The sequence below is a fragment of the Momordica charantia genome, unplaced genomic scaffold (genome assembly GCF_013281855.1).
Source record: "Momordica charantia cultivar OHB3-1 unplaced genomic scaffold, Mcharantia_2.0 BLBB01000059.1, whole genome shotgun sequence".
In the NCBI taxonomy this organism is placed as follows: Eukaryota; Viridiplantae; Streptophyta; class Magnoliopsida; order Cucurbitales; family Cucurbitaceae; genus Momordica; species Momordica charantia.
Window position 1 is genome coordinate 61,857 of NW_028275215.1, and position 17,219 is coordinate 79,075.

The 17,219-nt window shown below is 33.0% G+C and overlaps 1 protein-coding gene and 1 pseudogene across 4 annotated transcripts; both read left to right on the forward strand.

Moving 5' to 3' along the window:
- Positions 1-7,019: 7,019 nt before the first annotated feature.
- On the forward strand, positions 7,020-9,238 carry LOC148207821 (uncharacterized; annotated as a pseudogene).
- Positions 9,239-13,239: 4,001 nt separating this feature from the next.
- On the forward strand, positions 13,240-16,633 carry LOC111012870 (uncharacterized). Of its 4 annotated transcripts, none has more exons than XR_015787633.1 (6): positions 13,240-13,423; positions 13,580-13,695; positions 13,820-14,172; positions 14,356-14,466; positions 16,224-16,368; positions 16,478-16,633. XR_015787633.1 is itself a non-coding variant. In XM_088118269.1 (5 exons), the coding sequence occupies exons 1-4, from the start codon at positions 13,811-13,813 to the stop codon at positions 16,284-16,286; spliced, it is 372 nt and encodes a 123-aa protein (XP_087974395.1). In that variant the 5' UTR covers positions 13,730-13,810; the 3' UTR covers positions 16,287-16,368; positions 16,478-16,633. The 4 variants fall into 4 exon arrangements, 1 of the variants encoding a protein (XP_087974395.1); XR_015787634.1 differs by having other exon boundaries at positions 13,625-13,695; XR_002601624.2 differs by having other exon boundaries at positions 13,240-13,695.
- The last annotated feature ends 586 nt before the right edge of the window (positions 16,634-17,219 follow it).

Below are 17,219 nucleotides of genomic sequence, written 5' to 3' on the forward strand. Positions count from 1 at the left end.
AATTTCTTTCTACTCCCTCATATTTTGTTCGGACTGTTATTTTTAATTTGATTGCATTGTTTTTTCATTAATAATTATTTTTGGATGATAGGTTTACTCTAATTCATATATGTTGATCTCCTTTTTGAAATCTTGAATTCTGATTAATATCCTTGAAATTTTGGTGGGTTATGAATGCATTTTTTCGAGTGGTTTCCTTATGCATGAAAGAGTTAAGTGTGAATGTTGTAGTTTTCCTTCTTGAAAATTTATGATGGTTTCTCGTCGGATTATTGAATGAAAATTGCCATTGACTTGACACTATTTACATACCCAGTGAGCTTTTGAGCCTTAGAGCAATCCATTACATCTTGCTCAATTTTCATTCTTGTGTGTGATCAAACTTGGCATATTTATTCTAGAACTTGCTAGTGAATGCATTTTGTGACCACTTGTTTGAATTGGTGTCTTAAGATGATAAAGGCAATTTATGTTTACCCACAATTTGAGACTTTTAAAGAGCCTACCTTGTTATATTTTCCTTTAGCGAGCCATATTTTAGCCTAATTTTCCATTCTTTTTCTTGGATTGTACACGTTTATTAACCCTGAGGCCTGTTTTGGATATTATCCTCCCTATTTCTTTCCTTACCAGTGTCAAGACAAGGAAGGAAAAGTTGCATGTTTTAATTTGTCTCAATTCAAGCCAACTTTGTAAGCGGAAAAAAAAAAGAGAGAACAAAAATAAAAGAAAAATATATATATACAGTGAAAAAGAGAAAAAGAGTCTGATCGAAAAGAAAAGGATAAAAAAAATAAGAAAAAAAAAAGTCCTCATAAGCGTATTCTCTCTTCTTCGTTGAGTAATGTAGAGAAAAACATTTGGAGAATTGTCTTCCAAGGAGCAATAATTCTTGTGTTTCCTTAGGAGTGTTAGTGTTCGATGGTGCATTGTATTCATTGTTCATTGGCTTCATCACGTCATGTAGTTAGCATGCAACCTAATATCTCCTTTGTCTTGACTTTGAGCCTCTTAAATTCCTTTTATCTCACCTTTACCTAAGCCCCATTACAACCTTTATCAAAGTCCCTTTGATTTTGTGCATTCAATTCATATTTGAGAGGGGAGATTTGATTCACTTGCAAGCTTATGGTAATAATGTGCTTTGTTCTGATTCTGAGAGTTAAAACACCTTGAAAATATGTTGAGGATTTTAGTGAAATCCTATGAGAGTGTTGAGTCTTTGCTTTTGATTTCAAGAAGTTGATGAGATGCTTGAGTTTTATTTTTTCAAAATATTTCGTTCACTACTTAACCTCTTGTTTTTCATCTGAAATGATCTCGTAGGATGTATGATTGACTTACCGATTCTTTTTTTTGGAGCTTAAAAAGTTGAAAGGGTTTAAAAAAGGGAGTCATCATATTGAGTTGCGAGATGTTCAGGGATGAGCGTGCTTTAGGTGTCAGTTGTCTGCTTGGCTTTAGTGGTCATTAACTAGTTTTGTTTACTTGAGGACAAGCAAAAAGCTAAGTTTGGGCGTATTTTGATAGTATACTTTATACACCACATTTCATGATATTCAGGTAGAAATCATTTAACAATTTTCGGTCATTTGTGGCTTATTTACGTGCATAACTGATGTTTTTTCTAGGATCAAGCTATTAGAAAGAATTGAAGCATAAGCGAACAATTGAGGGAAACTAGAGCGAAAAAGAGGAGATTGTTGAAACCACATCAACGCCGCAGCGCCACCATTTAGCGTCATGGTGTGCGTACAGGTCAGAATTGGTAGCAAAGTCCCGAAGAAGCAGCGCCACAACGCTAGTACACAGCGCCATGGCGCCCTACAGACGAAACTTGGGCCCTTTTCCGCGATGACAGAGCCGCAGCGCTATATTGTAGCGCCATGGTGCTACGAATTTGCACGTCCGTCACAAATCTGGGACAGCGCCATGGCGCTGTAGCAATGCCCTAACTTAAGAGAAAGATGAGTGCGCCGTTTTAGGGACTTTTGGGTGATTCTTAAAGGGGGGTAAAGGATTTTGGAGAGGATTGGCTCGAGGTTGGAGACAAGAAGGTTGAGGAGACGATTTTCGAGAGCTCGTAATCGTGGAGATTGAGTCGGGGACGGTCAATCGACACTACGGCTTTAGTTTCTCTCCTTTCCCTTATCTTTTCTAGATTTATTATGAAATTCTTTGTGGGATTTTATTGTATTTTCGTGAACATGAGTAGCTAATCTTCTTGTTCTCGGGATTGACGTAGCCGTTGGATTTATGAGTTGGATTTATTAACATTTGTCTTGATTGATTTGTTTTAATCTATTTATGCTTTTATTTGCTTAATGCTTTTAATCTCTTGATCACGGATTAATTGTTGCTAAATCTGAATCTTATGCTCGGGAGAGGTGGTTTAGGTTGGAACCTGAATGCATGACTAGGATAGTTCTAAGATCGGGAGATTTAGAATTATCTTAGAGGTTGTTAAAAGATTAAGACTTAAGGCCCTGCTTGTTAATGAAACTAGATAGGGATATTGGTTTCTTAATTAGTGGGAGAATTAATTGTGCTCGGGAGAGACTTTTATGATTCTTGATTTCTTGACTTATAGATTAATTGCATATTCAATCTCTGCATGTTTAATTTGTCCGCTTGTAGGTTCAATTGGTGAAATCATTTCCCTAGGACCCGTTCTCCATAAGAGTTTTCTTAGAGTCTTTTTATTCACTTTGTTATTTTATCTTTTGTGTATCAAAAGAAATCCCTAATTGTTTCTCTAGATAAAATTGGACATTAATATCCGTAGTACTCGAGTGACTAGAAACCCAATCCAATGGACGATATCGGTAATTACTTACCACCTTTATTTAAACTTGACCCGTACGCTTGCAGTAAGCAATTTCTGCTACAGTTATAGTGGACAGTCCTGTTAGTTAACGAATGATTAACTAAGTTAAAGAGTTTGACTGATTAGTCTCGAATCGTTGGAGCCCATGATTTGTAGGTCCATCGAGTCTCTATGCTAGCTCATAAAGGATTATTAATGAACTAGGTGAAGCAATAATTTGAAGTGTTCAAATTCTATTTTTTAGGAAATATTGTATTTTATATGAGATATAATATATAATTTAATAATTAATTGAGAATTGATTATATTGGAGAGTATGATTTATTTAAATTAATTTTAAATAAGTTTAAAGCATTAAAAAGAGTTGTAATTTGATTAATGTGATTAACCAAACTTAGGTGTCAAAGACCAATTAATATGATATATTGATTTGGCTTGGTTTTTATTTTAATAGAAAATTGATATTTCAATTTTTTTTATAAAAAGTTAGTTTTATAAAAGTTTTATTTAAAAAATCCAACTTCAAAGTTGGATTTTCCCACTAACTAGTGGTTTTTGAAGTGTTTCTTCAAGGCAATGACACCTATCGTTTACATGCTAGTGGGGTTTGAAGTGGAAGGCATGCAAGGCTTGTCCTTGCATGCATTTGGTCTTTATATAGGTGATGAAGATCACTTGGAGAAGGCTAATGCTTTCTTGCAGAATTTTTCCACTCAAATTTGATTGTTTTCTCCTAGCCATTAGTGTTTCCCTTTGCTTTCACTCATAATTCGATCCCACAATCGTGTTCATCAACCTGAGGATAGCACGGATTTGCCGTTAGTGGTCTCATTGAGTTAGGAGAAGAAGTTACAGTGGAGGTCTTCAAAAGTATAGAGTTAATCACTTCCTCTTTACCTTTTTCATCATATTTTCAAGCATGTTTATTTTAGTTAAATTGCTTCATTAAGTGTATTATGATCGTTAGCTTCCGCTGTACATGTCTAAAGTTCCATCAGACATGTAATCTAATAGTCAATAAAATAATCAACTTACAAAAGAATAATACCAAAAATATCCTCAATATACTCAATGATATTTAAACTAATAACCAACAAAATTTAGGAAATTAATTTCAACTTCTCAAAAAAAAAAATAATAATAATAAAGATACCGAATATTTTATTTTCCTTTGTTGGATTCAAATAAGCCATAATAGTTCTCCATTTGAATTAATTTCTCATTTTGAAGTCCAAAGCAACCACTAGCTTCTTCAAATCACACCTACAACAGGAAAGCTCAACCAAAAAAATTTGATACCTATTTCTTGGGTCCTTCAATATTAGAAAAGCTCAAATTAATTCACTTTTAGTATCCATATTCTTTTCAAATAAGAAATTTTGCCACAAAAATAACATACGACGTTAGGTAAGAATTTCTTTTTGACAAGTTGATTTTGCATAATATTTTTCTTAAAGAAATTCTTCCTTGGAACATTTTTCAATTTAAAGCAATTAGGTCTAATATGACCTCTAACTCCACAAAAATGACAAGTATGTACAGATTTGGTATTTTGCGTACAATTTTATTTTTAATGAGCATGAGCATGTTTAGGCACAAAGTTCACTTTTGCATGCATATTTCTATCATTTCCATGCTTATTCACAAATTTAATGTTACGATTCAATTTTGATCTAGCATGAAAATTGTCTAGGTAAAATTTTTTATTTTTCATGCATATTTCTAAATTTTTCATGCTTTGACACAAATTTAAATTCAACAAAATTAAGTTCATTGCGTAAAACATCTTTAGGCATAGAAGGGGTAACATTGACAAAAATAGTCTTATGACTAGGTCAAGAATTTCCATCCACATAGCCTAATCTTCTGTAATCATTAAACGGTTTACCCATGTCTATAATCTTACCTAATCTTTGTGCAGCGATAGTCAATCTCTTAATAGACTCTTTTGCAATTTCAAGCTCTTTATTAGTAAGTAATTCTTTTTCTTTACCACATGCAAAAAATCACTCTTTTCATGACTATCACATTCAAGAAAATTAATTTTGTCAATGAAAGAAATTTTTTCTTTTTCAAAGATGTATTGCTAATTTTCAAAATAACAATTTCATCTTTCAAACTAGCAATTTTATCTTTTACTTCAAATGAAAAATATTCAAATTTTTTATTCCTATTTCTAAAATCATTCAATTTAATATTTAATTCACATAATAGAGATTTGAGATCATCGTTCTCTTTTCAAGAAATGTAATCCTATTATTCAAAACATTTTTCCCATCACAACAATTATCGACCTTCTCATGCAATAACATACAATTAGCTCTATTTTCAAACAAGTCTTTTAATCTATCAAAAATTTATTCTCTAGGCTCAATGCTTCAAACTTCTGTGACAGTTTCACATATTTGGAATTTTTTTTTTTCTAAATCACATTGCATGCTTTAAAAGGCATCATATAATTCATCATATAAAGAGGATTTATGATTTATCTTATCTTCATCACTTTCAACATCGTTCTCATCATTCGAATGAGCCATCAAGCTTCCGATTTCATTATGCTTTTCTTTTTTGATTCCATGAGATTTTTTCTTTATTTTGAGAATTGTAATTCTCCTTCACATTAAATAAATCATTAGTAGTCGAGGAGAATTTTCAACAATAAACATTTTATCAAGAAAATTCCAAATATCATATCCATAGGTAAAATATGAATCTAAAGTACAACATATTATATTTATAGATATTGAATATTAAAAGAAATCATTTCATCACTTAACTTTAATTTCGACAAATTATTTTCACAAACATACAAAATGTCATAGTCAATAGATTACAAGAATGTTATCATTCTGTCTCCAGATATCATATTTTTTACCATCAAAGAAAGGAGGTTTATCAATACATTTACTTTCAATAAATCTAAAGTTGTCAATAACCCTAACAACTAAGCTTTTCAAACTATATTTTAAAAAATTAACAAGATATTTAGTATCGAGATAAGATTTGAAAAAAAAAAATTTGTAGAAGAGTGAAACCTTGCTCTGATACCACTTGTTGAATCGTTATAGCAACTCTAAAGGGAGTGAATAGGGTTTAATGAAAAATTATAAACTTTCATATACGGTAGGCCCATGATAAAATGAAAAATGTACCGATATTTTATATATTTATTTTACATTTTATTAATTTATTATGTTTAAATATTCGAATTTAATTATAATTTATCATTTTGTGGCAGATTGAAGATATTCAAGAACAATAATTTAAAAGCGCAATTTTAGAGGATAATGCAGACTCTACCAAATTTGAGAGAGTTCAACGGATAAAATACAGACACGCTTATTATTGCGGGACGCTTTAATTTGAGAATTATGGATTTTTAGGATATTTTGTAAATAAAGAGATATAATCAAAATAGGGAACATAATCCTTAATTGATTAGAAACTCTTTTAATTAATTTGTTTTCTTTTAAATAGGATCTTCCAAATTAGTTAGGAATTCTCAATTAGTTATGAATTCCTTATTAGAGATAATTCCTCCTTAAAAGAGGATAAAATTAATTTTTATAAATAGAGAAGTCTTATTAGGAGATCCATCATTCCAATTTAACGAAAAGCTCTCTTCTCCAAAATTCAAGTTCTCTCTCTGTACCATGAGTAGCTAGGCTTTAATTCTTTCAACTCAAGGGTGATTCAAGTCCAATTGTAAGCTTGGGAGGCTCAAGTTAAGATAGAGATTTCTTCTTTTCAAGTATTCTTTGTTTCTTGTTTTTATGATTTATGAACAATTTATATTAATTAAATTGACGCCTTAATTCATATTAATTGTTCTACTGCTATCCATGAATTTGTGATCTGTAATTGTCATTAATGATTGAAATAAGTAGCAAGGGGTTGGCTTATGTGTGTGTATTTATGGTTTTTCCATGTTTACATAGCTGGCATAATAGACTCTAGGGAAACAAAAAGACAAAATTAATTAACTTGCAGCTATCTCAAATTAATTAATTTTGGTTTAGTCATTCTCATTATCCTTAATGCTATTATTTGATTAATATGGAACGTTATCGTGCCTAGTTGATTAATTAATAAGATTTAATTTTGATGTTTGGTCTAAATTAATTAAATTAGAAGAATTAAAACTTATCACGGCTGTTCTGAGTAAGTAGACTAAGTTCTTGAATTAAGAAATCAATTTTTTGTAAAGCCCATGATCAAGATTACAATTGGATGAAAATCACACATTATTGGAAGTTTGGTAAGATTGACTTTCTTTTTTCCTTTTAGTTTATCTTTTTTAATTTCAAAATTTAATTACAAAACCCCCCATTTTTCAACTTTGAGAAATTAATTTCATTGGTTCCCTTGGGATTCAACCTGGTCTCACTACTTCTACAAGTTAAATTTATTAAAATCAATAATTATTTTGAAGGGCCTTGACAAACCTTACCAAAATTGGCGCTATTATCGGGGAATCATTATTATTTTCTCATTGTTCAATTTAACTGTTTATGACCCGTTCTTCTCAGAATATAACAATTTGATCCTGAAATTGAAAAGACATTGCGCTAGTTAAGAAGGGAGAGAAGGCGACGTTTGGAATTCAACGAAGAGATGGCGGATAGAACACTAAAACAGCTTGCGGCACCAGATTTGAATCAGCAGTCTCTTTGCATAACTTTTCCTAATATTGAAAATGATTTTGAATTAAAATCTGAATTAATACACTTACTTCCTATTTTTCGTGGATGTGCAGGTGAAGATCCTCATAAACACTTGAAGGAATTCCATATTGTATGCTCTGGAATGAAGCTACATGGAGTGACTGAGGAGCAAATCAACCTTAGAGCTTTTCCATTTTCTTTAAAGGATCAAGCAAAAGATTGACTTTATTATCTACCTTCTAGGTCAATTACAATATGGAACGAGATGAAAAGATTGTTCCTAGATAAATTCTTTCTTGCATCACGAGCTGCAAATATTAGGAAGGAAATTTATGGAATCACACAGATCACTGGGGAGACATTGTACAATTACTGAGAACGATTTAAGAGATTATGCGCTAGTTTGCCCCACCATCAAATTCCTGATCAATAGCTCATCCAATATTTTTACGAAGGATTATTACCAATGGATAGAAGTATGGTCGATGCAGCTAGTGGAGCAGCTTTGGTAGACAAGACACCAGAAGCAGCCAAGCAACTAATTTCAAATATGGCTAAAAACTCCCAACAATTTGGATTTAGAACGGGAAAAGTTATTACACAAGTCAATGAGGTAAGTGAACTTAAAAGTCAAATATCTGATATAACTGCTTTAGTTCGTCAAGTACTGTTGGAGAAAAACCACGTGAAATGTACGCACTTCAAGGACATTCTACAAATACATACCCTCAATTTCAACAAGATTCCGTTCAGGAAGCCAATGCTATAGGGAGATTTCCTGGTGCTCCACAAAGAAACTATGATCCATATGCCAATCATTATAATACTAGATGGAGAGACCATCCAAATCTAAGCTATGGAAATTAAAACTTTATTAGACCACATCCACCTTCTATGCAAACTCAAGCTTCAAACTCAAGTATGTCTCTAGAGGAAATTGTTAAAAATCTTGCTAATAGTACTCTTCAATTTCAACAGGAAACCAAGGCTGGTATGCAAAATTTGGGCAACCAAATTACCCAACTGGCTACATTAGTGAGTAGATTGGAAGCTTAAAGTTCTGGAAGATTACCCTCACAAACAGAAGTGAATCCAAAAGTAAATCAAGTGGAGAACGTTAGTGTGGTTATGCTGAGAAATGAAGAGGATATTCCTCTAGTATCAATTCCACTCAAGGAGAATAAGCTGAGCGAAGAAAAGAAAGAAATTTCTCCTAAGTATCATGTGGAATAAAATTTGATCCTCCCTTATCTCTTTCATCTTACACTCTATTACCTCCTTTTCCTAGTAGGTTTAACAAACAAAAAAGAAAGATAATGAAAATGAGAAAGTAGAGGTATGTAAGAATCTCTCAGCTATCATGAAAAATAACTTACCAGAAAAATGTGAGGATCCAAGCATGGTTTCATTACCATGTGTGATTAATAATAACAAAATTGAACATGTCATGTTAGATTTAAGAGCTTCCATAAATATCATGTTATTTTCTATTTATCAAGAGTTAAAGTTGAAAGACTTACCAAAGACTGGTGTAGTGGTTCAATTAGCTGATCATTCTTACGTTAACCCACTCGGAGTTGTTAAAGATATCTTAGTGCAGGTTAATAAGCTCACATTTCCTGTTGACTTCTATATTTTAGAAATTGACGGTAACCCTTCATCAAAGTTAGCCTTTATTCTGTTGGGACGTCCATTTAAGAAATTTGCTAAAACGAAGATTGATGTGGATGGAGGCACTTTTCAATAGAATTAGATGGAGAGATATTGTAAAATTTAATATTTTCGATACTAATGTTGAACATTCTCTTTATCAAAATAACATGAATGATCGAGATATACATGATATAATTACAAAAGAAAATGTTGATCATAAGACTAAAGGAATTATTAATGATATTAGTGCCGAATGGTTCAAGAACCATTAAATGCTGAAATTTCTACTTCAATTAATACGATGTCACTTTCTATTGTGCAGTTAGACTTTCGATGATTGAAATACCTTTGCACACCGTCAAGCAAACTGACGTTAAATAGTTGCGCTAGGAAGGCAACCCAAATGTTTTCTTTATTTTATTTTATAAACACAGTTTCAGCATCCTAATTAATTATCATGTAAAGATTGACCATAAACAGTAACAACAAATTTTAACAATTAATTCCATGCAACAAATAATACTAGAAAATTAATTGTACAAATTAAATAAAAGAGGGTCAGCTAAAAATCTTACAAAATACTGGTGTAGTGGTTCAATTATCTGATCATTCTTACGTTAACCCACTCGGAGTTGTTAAAGATATCTTAGTGCATGTTAATAAGCTCACGTTTCCTGTTGACTTCTATATTTTAGAAATTGACGGTAACCTTTCATCAAAGTTAGCCTCCATTCTGTTGGGACGTCCATTTAAGAAATTTGCTAAAACGAAGATTGATGTGGATGGAGGCACTTTTTCAATAGAATTAGATGGAGAGATATTGTAAAATTTAATATTTTTGATACTAATGTTGAACATTCTCTTTATCAAAATAATATGAATGATCGAGATACACATGATATAATTACAAAGGAAAATGTTGATCATAAGACTAAAGGGATTATTAATGATATTAGTGTCGAATGGTTGACAGAACCATTAAATGTTGAAATTTCTACTTCAATTAATACGATGTCACTTTCTATTGTGCAGTTAGACTTTCGATGATTGAAATATCTTTGCACACCGTAAAGCAAACTGACGTTAAATAGTTGCACTAGGAAGGCAACCCAAATGTTTTCTTTATTTTATTTTATAAACACAGTTTCAGCATCCTAATTAATTATCATGTAAAGATTGACCATAAACATTAACAACAAATTTTAACAATTAATTCCATGCAACCAATAATACTAGAAAATTAATTGTACAAATTAAATAAAAGAGGGTCAGCTAAAAATCTTACAAAATACTGGTGTAGTGGTTCAATTAGCTGATCATTCTTACGTTAACCCACTCGGAGTTGTTAAAGATATCTTAGTGCATGTTAATAAGCTCACGTTTCCTGTTGACTTCTATATTTTTGAAATTGACGGTAACCCTTCATCAAAGTTAGCCTCCATTCTGTTGGGACGTCCATTTAAGAAATTTGCTAAAACGAAGATTGATGTGGATGGAGGCACTTTTTCAATAGAATTAGATGGAGAGATATTGTAAAATTTAATATTTTCGATACTAATGTTGAAAATTCTCTTTATCAAAATAACATGAATGATCGAGATACACATGATATAATTACAAAGGAAAATATTGATCATAAGACTAAATGGATTATTAATGATATTGGTGCGGAATGGTTGACAGAACCATTAAATGCTGAAATTTCTACTTCAATTAATACCATGTCACTTTCTATTGTGCAGTTAAACTTTCGATGATTGAAATATCTTTGCACACCATCAAGCAAACCGACGTTAAATAGTTGCACTAGGAAGACAACCCAAATGTTTTCTTTATTTTATTTTATAAACACAGTTTCAGCATCCTAATTAATTATGATGTAAAGATTGACCATAAACATTAAGAACAAATTTTAACAATTAATTCCATGTAGCAAATAATACTAGAAAATTAATTGCACAAATTAAATAAGAGAGGGTAAATAACGCTGAAAATTTTAGTAGTTCGGTGAAATTGTCTACTTCACTCCACAAGCTCCTCTTGGATATTCAATTGAAGAACTGGCTTTTCCCAAGGCTTAGAGTCCAACCGGTACAACTTTTTTTTTTTAGAGTAAGAACGAATTCAATCATTTACACAGTTCAGAATCAAACTGTTACAACACACTTGTTTGGGCTCAAGAGCAACCCTTAGAATAGATTTGGAATTTGAAGAACGAGGTTACAAACTCTCTAAAATGAGTAGATTTACAAATTTAAGTTCACAAATTTTGTAAGAAAAATTCTTTCAAATAAAGTCCTCAATTAGCTAAAATAAATAAATTTGAAAGCTTAAGATCTCCAAAATAAACTCTCTCACCAAAATTAAAACATAAATTGAAGCTTTGGGGAGGGATGAACAAGAAAAATTAGAGAGTATTGTTGTTTTATTTTCAAAGAAATGGATGTTTAAATAGGAGGAAGATTGAATTTGAGAGGATTGAAATTAGATCTAAATTTTGGTCATTAAATTAATTGAATTATATATATATATTAAAACTTCTCCCTCCAACGGATACTTCCTCTCTTTTTTTTAACAAGTATCAGCGTCTTTTTGAGATTTTTTTTTAACTTTTACAACAACTCTTTCTTTTCTTTTTTTAATTTTTTTTTCCTTTCTTTACTTTTATTTTTTCAATAACACAAATTTCACCACATATCACTCTCTTATTGGTCCACTGAGATTACTCAGCTGCCACGTAACCTTTTCGGTATTTTTTCTTCCAGCTTTTTTTGTCCATAACTTCTTCGATTGAGCTCCAATTTGAGTGATTCAAGAATTGTTGGAATCGTTATAAAGAGATCTATGTTGTGGACACTTCAAAAATGCTAAAATGGTCAATAGACAAAATTAGATTTATTATCATCAAAACATTAATTAATTAATTAATTTGATATTAAAGGTCAAAAAGCCAAGAGACACAATACTTGTCTATTAATCTCGATTTAGTTATGCATCGGGATTACTTGCAGAGGCTCGTGATCAATTTGAACACTGAGATGATTCGGGCTTTGTCTTTTGCCTTTCATCTCGGTAACAATCCCGGTCGAGATGTTATCGGGATGAGATGCAAAATATCAAGTTACCCTGTTTTGTTTTATTTATTTATAATTTAATTTATTATATTTTTTTCTTTTTGTAAAATGGAACAAGCTCCTCTATAACTTTATACTTGAATTTGTTTGTTGTTTAGGAAATTATGGAAATAAGACATAAAATCAACCTTGCATATTGGTTTCCTGCCTCATTAAGGAACCTCACCAATTTAAGTAAAACAGTGGCAACCCTTTAAGGTGAAGTTAACCCCAACCCAATTAGACACATTTAAATAAACATATTTGGTTCCACCGAGATATGAATATCATATTTAACGGTTCATTGATCCATCACCTATTGTTGAGAGGGGCTTAAGAGCCTAGACCTAATATCATTAGTTTTGACTAGTTAGGAAATAGGGTGTTCTTTAGCAAGAGGGAGTTTAACCTAGTTACTAGGCTTAGGCACCGAACAAATAAGTTGGATGATGATGTTCCTCGTTGAAGACTTCGAGCACACTATTTTAATGATACAAGTCCATGTTAAGTGCAAGGAATTGGGAAAAAATATTTACCAACCTTAAGTTTGATGATGACAAGGATGCAGTGAAGATTAATATAGTCTATTTTATAGAGTTTTCCACGATGATTAAGGAGAGGGAGCAGTTTATAGATAGCCTTCTAGGAATTGTTGAGGATTGGGAGGCATTCTGCAACTATAATTGGAGTACTATGATCTTCAATATGACTCTATGGAGCCTCTAGAACACCTTAAGAGACAGATTAGCGACATACCAGCAAAAGTCGAAGGGTGACCTTAGATACACGGAGACTTACCGTCTATATTATTTTCTGTTAAGATAGCCCATTAGAGGTTATTATAGTGTTAACTAAACTGAGGTTGTGGATTAAGTTTGTTTTGTGAGGTGTTGCACTTAACTAATGTAAGTTAAACGTACTTACCCTTACCTATATAAGGGTAAGTGTTTTTCTGATATGGCTTAATGAGATTAAACTAACAAGATCAGTTTTATTTTGTTTTCTGAACACTGATCTGGTTCCACGAGTACTACGAACACTAATCCAGTTCGAATCCAGTGTATTCTTTTTGGATTAGTCAAGATAGTTTGATTGTAGCCTGGTTGCTCGGATCAATGTCGAATTTGCTTTTATCCAAGATGCTTAACTGTAAAAGTGCTTCTGAGGTATGGTAAATTCTAAATGCTCTATTTTTTTCATGAAATATGGCTAGATTAATGGATCTGAAATCTAAACTTGAAACAATGAAGAAAGGAAGTTTGAAACTTGAAGAATATATTTTTTGAAGATCAAGAATCTTGTTGATTCTTTAGCAACCGCAGGACGAAAAATCTCTCATGACGATTATATTCTTCATATCTTACAAGGACTAGATACGAAATATGACTTTGTGGTCTCGGTAATCACGGAAAAAGATGATTCTCCATCTTTGCAAAAGGTATATTCATTGTTGCTTGCTCAAGAAAATCGTATTGATAGACACTTTTCTATCAATCCTGATGGTTCATTACCAACAATTAATCTTACTACTCAGAATTTGACGAAACAATCAAATGTTCCAGCTTCTTCTACAGGACAGAATGATTCGAATAAGCGGAGGTATCAAGGATAAAGATCTAATAATCACCGTTTCTGGAATACTAACAATGGAAAGCCTCAATGTCAGATCTGTGAAAGGTTTGGGGATATTGCTGCATAGTGTTGTTTTTGGTTTGAAAGAGAAGTTCATGGTCCCAATTTGAACTCTCAGCATCAGAAATCTTTCTAATTTTCCGTGACTGGTCATGGTTAGTCTTCATCTGAATTTAATGCTCTTACTCTGCAACATGATTTGAATAAAGAAAATCTCTGGTTTCCTGATTGTGGTGCTCTGAGTATCGTGGAGATAATAAATTTCTTGTCGGCAACAGTACAGGTTTGAAAGTTCTTAACATTGGCTCTTCTTCCTTTAAATCTTCCTCTTATCCTAATTCTATCTTTCCATCTTCATAATCTTTTACATGTTCCTAGTATTACCAAAAATTTAATCAGTGTGAGTCAATTTGCCAAGGGTAACAGTGTCTATTTTGAATTTCACCCATTTACTTGTTTTGTGAAGGATCTCAATAGCCAAAGACTTCTCCAAGGCATTCTTAAAGATGGATTGTATAGCTTTAATTTGGAAAAAGTATCTTCTTCAGACTCCAAGTTGGATAGCTCTTCTTTCACAGTTATGTCGTCTACTTCTTTGTCTCATGTTCTAAAATTGAAGCTCATTCTTGTATTGTCATTCCTTCTGTTCCTTCTTCTGCTTTTTCTGTTCTCGTTTTGTGGCACAATAGGCTAGGTCATTCAGCTATTTCTACTGTGAAGCATGTTCTTGATACTTGTAATATTTCGTACTCTAATAATAAAAGTCATGCTTTATATCATGCTTGTGCCATGGGAAAGAGTCATGCTTTGCCATTTGTGGATTCCTTAACTGTGTATTCTGCCCCTCTTCAATTAATTATTGCTGATGTTTGGGTCCTGCTTTCAAATCTTCTAGGAATGGCTTTTGTTATTATGTGAGTTTTTTATGTGTATTCTCGTTGTACCATTGATATACTTTCTAAAATCTAAAGATGAGGCATTCCAAGCTTTTCTTATTTTTAAAACTCATGTTGAAAAGCTTTTTAGTTGCTCTATTCTTCATTTGCAAACCGATGGAGGGGTGAATTCATTCATTCCTTTTCGTAAATCCAACGGAATTGAACAAAAGTTACTTGTCTTTATACGTTTCAATATAATGGAATTGTAGAAAGAAAGCATCGTCATATTGTCGATATGGGTCTCACTCTTTTGTCTCATGCTTCTTTGTCCTCGGAGTTCTGGGATGATGCATTTTCCACTGCCGTATATCTCATTAATCGTCTTCCTGCTATAGTTCATCTTCATAAGTCACCTTTGGAGAAGTTGTTTGGTCAAACTCCGAATTTTTCCTTTCTTAAGACTTTTGGTTGTTTGTGTTATCATTCATTGAGATCCTATAATAGACATAAAATTGAACCTCGTTCTCCTCCATGTTTGTTCCTTGGATATAGTACTGTACACAAGGGATATAAATGTCTTTATGCTTCTGGTCGATTGTATATCTCACGACATGTTCTTTGTTATGAAACCAAATTTTCTACTTCCACTTTTCTTGTTTCAAATTCTAAAAAAATTTGTCCTCTTCTTTTATCTTAAATCACTTACCAGTTATCACATCAAGCTCATCCTCTGCTTTATCCAAAAATCATGCCTTTAGTACTACACCTACAGATGTGTCTTGCCTTCTCAGCCTTTGATTAATGACCCTGATTCACGCCTTGTCCCATCCACGTCAAATCTATTCCTTTGTCCTCTCCTTCCTTGAGCCCTCCACCTTTGTTCCTTCATGTGATCTTGTGCTGCCTGCTCCAACCATTTCTTCTCCACCGTCTGATGGTTCTTCCCACATATCTCCCACTGCCTTTATTCTTGAGTCTTGTTCAACTCTTCCTATACATGCACCTCAAGCTGATATATCTTCAAGAGTTGTTTCTAACCAACATCCAATGATGACTCGTGGTAAGCATGGTCTTTTAAGCCAAAAATTCTTTTGACAGAGTATATTGATGTTGAGCCTCCAAATGTCAAAACTGCCTTGAAGTGTGGTCATTGAATTCAAGCCATGAAAGAGGAGTATAATGCCTTGATAGCAAATCATACATGGTCTTTGGTCACTCCTCCATCTGATAAGAAGATTATAGATTGTAAGTGGTGTTTAAAATTAAACGTAATTCAGATGGCTCCATTGCTCGTTACAAGGCCTTCGACAGGAAACAGGATCCTCTTAAGAATCTTAAGATTTTCCATATGCTTTTTAGGTTATTATATTTTAAGAAAACAAAACTCTACAGAATTATGTTTCTGCATCATATAGTTATTTAATTGCTAGCTTATATTACTTTGATGTGATTGTAGGTATGGGAGTATAAGACTGTTTTGATGTTGACTACACATCGCACTCAGGCTGAATGTCGATGACATTCCTCATCTTCTCTAATGGTCATGCACCTATTGTCACTGGTTTCGTGTGCTGACCATTTATACCTTCGTGTCTAGTCATGTAAGTTATATATAATTTGTTGTTTAAACGTTGTTGTTGTCTTTTTTTATGTCAAATTGAACATTAGGATTCTTGCATATGAACATTAAATTATATTCGGAGGTGACAGAGTCTAGCCATGGACCATCTCATGAATCCACTGCAAGCCCGCGTCTTATCCCTTCCAACACCCGTCGTTAAGACAGGAGCGAATCTTACACTAGTCGCTAATCAAAAAAACGTTCCAACAGATGGTGTACCGACCAAAAATCAGAAGGACTAAGGGAAGAAGAAGGTTTGCAAACGAGGGCATAAAAGAGCATACATTGGTCCATTCCTCAACAATGACTGAGGACCGAGAGGATGGTTGTACCGACTGAAGACGAAGATCTAGATGATGAGTCGGACTATGGGGATGAACCAGAAGTTAATGTCAAGGAAAGAGATACTTCAAACATTTTTAAAGAGTTGAGTGATGGCTAAGCACGTAACTGGTTGTACCTGGTAGAATAAAATTTTGCTTGTAAAACTCTGGTGGAGTTGATGCATATCAAGGTGCTCAATAATTGGAATAACAAATCGCTTGATATGTTACTAGAATTGTGAAATATGCAATTCCACCCGGTGCATTTATACATGGTTGATTCTATGAATCTAAGAGAAAGCTAGGTGACTTAGGGCAAAGATATGAGTCCGCTCTCGCTCTCGCTTGTTCAAATCTAGCTCTTGCTCTTGCTCGGTTAGACCTTTCTCTTGCTTGCTCATAACAGATCGAAAAGAGCAGGAAGTAACAGTTGGGCGACGGCGGTGGCGACCAGAACAGAGGGACTGAGAGTGGCGGTCGATAGTTTTAAGAGGAGTGAAGGGAGTAA

Excerpts from the sequence above, each read along its gene's own strand:
- LOC111012870 (XM_088118269.1), top strand. The coding sequence starts at position 13,811 with ATGTTCCAGCTTCTTCTACAGGACAGAATGATTCGAATAAGCGGAGGT. Across the intron at positions 13,935-14,098 it reads CAATGTCAGATCTGTGAAAG|AAAATCTCTGGTTTCCTGAT; the intron begins GTTTGGGGATAT and ends ATTTGAATAAAG. Across the intron at positions 14,173-14,355 it reads TCTTGTCGGCAACAGTACAG|GATCTCAATAGCCAAAGACT; the intron begins GTTTGAAAGTTC and ends TGTTTTGTGAAG.